Source organism: Pelophylax lessonae (assembly GCF_965119305.1).
Source record: "Pelophylax lessonae genome assembly, chromosome: 1".
Taxonomy (NCBI): Eukaryota; Metazoa; Chordata; class Amphibia; order Anura; family Ranidae; genus Pelophylax; species Pelophylax lessonae.
The window spans coordinates 622,551,113-622,555,309 of NC_138768.1; the positions used below are offsets into that span (position 1 = coordinate 622,551,113).

General features: G+C 38.2%; 1 protein-coding gene across 1 annotated transcript in view; it reads right to left on the reverse strand.

Annotated features, from left to right (window-relative positions):
• Positions 1-1,411: 1,411 nt before the first annotated feature.
• The window catches only part of PRSS12 (serine protease 12), a 266,504-nt gene continuing 263,718 nt past the window's right edge, over positions 1,412-4,197 (reverse strand). The window contains exon 13 of the mRNA XM_082272842.1: positions 1,412-2,063. Coding sequence (XP_082128968.1) covers positions 1,756-2,063 — 308 coding nt within the window. The 3' untranslated portion in view covers positions 1,412-1,755. The remainder of the gene's footprint in view (positions 2,064-4,197) is intronic.

The following is a 4,197-nucleotide window of genomic DNA, read 5'->3' on the forward strand; positions in this document are numbered from 1 at the left end:
TATTTTATTTTTACTTTGAATGATAATGGTAAACAGGACAAACAGAGGGGGAATCTCCCTAACAGGAGCAGAGAGAGCAATACAAATCTGACAGGTATTCAAATCCCTCTCCACTTTGTTCAAAACTAAAAAAAAAAAAATAAAAAAAAAAAAAATAAGTTTCCTTTAGGTATGCTCTAATACTTTTGGGGGCTAATACAGGGTTGCTTTACAATAGATTGCATTCATTTTTTAAATATTAAAAATAGGAAAGAGACCTCAAACGCTTTTAGACTCAGGGGTAGGCTGCTTTTTAAGGCAGTCAATACATGTTGCTTTTTTCCTTTAACCACGGGTCAGTGTTGTGTTCTGCTGGCGGGAAGCGCAGGGAACATTCCCCATTGGTAGAATAAAATGGTTACTGCTGACTGCTATACTCGCTGGCAGTGATTGGACAAAAAAAACCCCAACAGACTGGTTATACTGAAGCTGATCAATGGATCAACTTCAGTACAACCAGCCAACCCATAGACGGATCGAAATTTGCCTGGCTTAAGGAACAATGAGTATTTAAAAGACACAATGGTTCTTTTTGACTTGAGCAGTTTTTGATAATGTAGTTGAGATATGTGTATTCATTTCTAGAGGTACGTTATGTCAGTAATCTGGCTGAAAATTAACCAAGCTAAACCTCACAAATAGCCCTAAACTCTAGAATATAACAATTGTTGTACCTAATTCAACACTTTATTTTGTTATTCTGAAGGATTTGCTTTTAATTCCTTAAAGAGTAACTCCACTTTCGTGGGGAAAAAATTAGCAAATAGAGAAAAAAACAATATAGCGTACACAATTGCAACACAAATCATATTGTAATTGAATGTTATTAAAAACTACCTTTCCTTTTCAATCTGCAGCTGTTGTAAATTTTCTGAAATGGCAATGCAATGTGGCTACCTGGAGCTGTTCTGTACACAGAATGTATACTGACCACACCCCAGAAACATAATTTCCTGCTTGTGTGATTGGCTCACCAATTTTCCCAGAAGTTTGCCTAAGATACAAGTCAGATTTCTGGCATCCCCTGCAACAAAATTTTCATTTTTGGTGAGATACTCTCAATAGGAACATGTCTAAAGGGATGCAGGCCCAGCAGTGTTCCTCATCAGAGCTCTGCAGCTGCCACAGCTGATAGATAATTTTGAAACCACTCCTATTTGACCCACTCAGCACAGAGGAACAAACAATGATTTCTTCAGAATAACAAAAGGTAGGAATCTGCAATACAGTTTGTTAAATCCTTGTAATGTACAGAGATCCCTCAGAGGGAAATGTTTTTTCTCAACAAAAGTGGAATTATGCTTTAACAACCATTTACATAAAAAATGATTGAAACTGATGTTATTGATTTTATCAACAATTTAGCGCTATCCTTACCAAACTGGACACAGAAATTACATTTTATTTTATAGTCTCCATTCCCCTTGCTGTCCACCAATTCTAATTGTCTGAAAGAGTAATCTAATCTAGTATAAAGGCTGACCTTTTGTCATTTTTATTTTTTTTAACAGCAGCTACAGAGAGGTAATACCAGTCCCACATTGTTTTACAACATGACATCCTTACTGATAAGGAAATAATCTGTACATTTTAAACCCAAGCTAGCAGCCTAGAAGAGAAATTACAACATACTAGCTCCGAAGTGCCTTGCTGTCAGTGGGAAATCCTTGACAGTTTGGTCTGGCTATGTTGAAAACATTTAGGCTTTTGTGATCTTTACAAATTGGTCAAACTTTTTATCCATGGTATTAGGGAAGATACTTTTGTATATACTCCAGGAGAGTCTTTAACACCACAGCCATAACCCCAGGAGGTTACTCCATATACTACCCAGCTGCCTCCAGTCCGTTCACACACCAAAGGACCGCCACTGTCTCCTTGACAGCTGTCCACATGTTTCTGTTCAGGAGGACTTCCTGCACAAAGCATCCTCCCAGTAAATCGACCTTTGTACCGCTCTTCACAAATCCGCTTTGGTAATAATGTCACGGAAGCTTGTTGCAAAGTCCTTGAATATGCTCGGCCTAAAAACAAATACATCAAAAGCAAATTAAGATGCACATTTTTAAGTGACAGCATTCATTGTCAATTACTTTCTAAACCAGCAGTTGGATGACATGTCTAGCACTGTTGGTATTTTTATGGATCTGGGCCTCTGCAGGAGGTCAGAGAGGAAAGCCTAGAGAAACATTTGCCAGAACAGGGCTGTCAATGACTGATGTACTTTCAAAATGGGCATGACTTCAAGAAACACACTATGATTGACAGCTCTACTTCTTAGGAGATTTTTTGGCAGTTATTTTATTTTCAGGGGCTTTGCAGTAAAGACTTTGCATTTTTACAGATGGAAATATAAAGTCCATTAATAGGTTGTCATTGAGACCCTGAGTCATCACAATAATATACAGTAAATCTTAACCTCTGTATAAACTTAAATCAGTATTAAAGCAAAAAATTAAACATTTTTTAAATTGCAGTGTACCAATATTTAGATGTGGTGGCTGTATTAGTTTACTTTTTTTTAGGCTTTTTTGTGGTTATTTTCACCTGGTGATTAGGCCATTAAAGGAGAAGTACAGCCAAAGTTTGTTTAGCTGTAGTTCTCCTATGGATCACAGGAGTGCAGATCATTTTGCACTCCCGTGATCAGTTTTCAGCAGACAGCGGGCTGAAGTCCGTTGTTGGCTGGCGTCACAGAGTCGGTCCAGGCTCAGGAAAGATCACAACCGTATGGTCAGGATCCGCCCACATGCTTGGAGTGGCACCCTGCCTTAGTGAGCCGCTGAGAGCCTGAACCAGCCGCTCCGCCCCCTCCACAGCCCAGCGCTCGAATGAGTGCTAGGGGGCACAGCAGAAAGCCAGTGACTGACAGTTATCAGCTCTCTGTTCAGGGAGCTCTGATAATGGAGCGATCAGGTGTGTTTGATCGCTCAGTTCTCAGCCTTAGAGCCGGGGGGGGACAGATGCATCCACCTAGGTAAGTATGATTAAAAAAAAAAAAAAAACCCATACTTCTCTTTTAAGTCGGTTATTTTTCAACTTCTTTTAACAGAACAAGCTGTAAAGCAAAAGTGGAAGTTAGAGATTAGAGACAAACCATTTAACACAGGATTGTTGACAATGGTCAACTTTTATGTAAAACCTTTATCCCAAATGAAAAAAAAAGTGGCTGTAACTGCTTAAAAATATTAGCTGGAATTCAGCTTTAATTTGTTACCGGAATCCATCTAAATCTACTCATCCACCTAACACTTCCCTCTCCAGACAATGGTGCTGTCTAAGGGTGTAGCTGTGGCTCCTCCATAGCTGTAGGAGCAGTCAGAAGACCAGGACAAAAAGGAATAAAAGCCTAAAACTAAAATGTATGCAGCCAAGTCAATTTGAAACAGAAATAAATCCAAAAACAAAATTGAAAAAAGGTTCACTATTGTAGGTTCCCCTGTCAGTATTAAATGGTTTGTTTCAACCCTCTAATTGCCACTTTTGCTGGACAGCTTGATCTGTTGAAAAGTAACAGACTTACTGGCAGGACCAACATGTGAAAATAAAGGAAAAAAGCCTAGACAAAGAAATCAAATGCAGACACCGCATCTAAGAATTTTTGTTTTGGGGTTTAAAATCACTTTAGGGACTGTTAAGATGCAATATATTACATTTTTTGTTTTGTTTTTTAAGATTTTTTTTTTTACATTTTTATATTTTTATTGTTTTAAGATTGAGTGAACATTTTTAGTGAAGAAAGTGTATGCAATATCTATTATCCATTATTAACAAGTGTAGGAATAATTGCCTGCATCTATTCACCATTGTAGCTACAAATTTGAGAACACTATTAACATTCTCTATGGTGAGAGCACAGAACAAATTCTATCAAACACAAATACGATTTTAAGCTATAGAAGTGTGTTCAAGGTGTGGCTAATATGTGCATTGGGTGAGCGAGTGGGGACAATATGAAAGCAGTAGGGTTTCAATAGGATATGGCCTCTTTGACTGGTGAATGTCAAGAAGAGGACTGGGAAGGGGCTGTAACATTTGCCCTATTATAAATGTCATTTAGATCTGGATCTGCCATTAAAGTATGGGACAACCAGGTGACCAGTCAAGGACATCAATGCTGAACTAATCAAATGGCAAATGTGTAGTGAATAGAAAGTG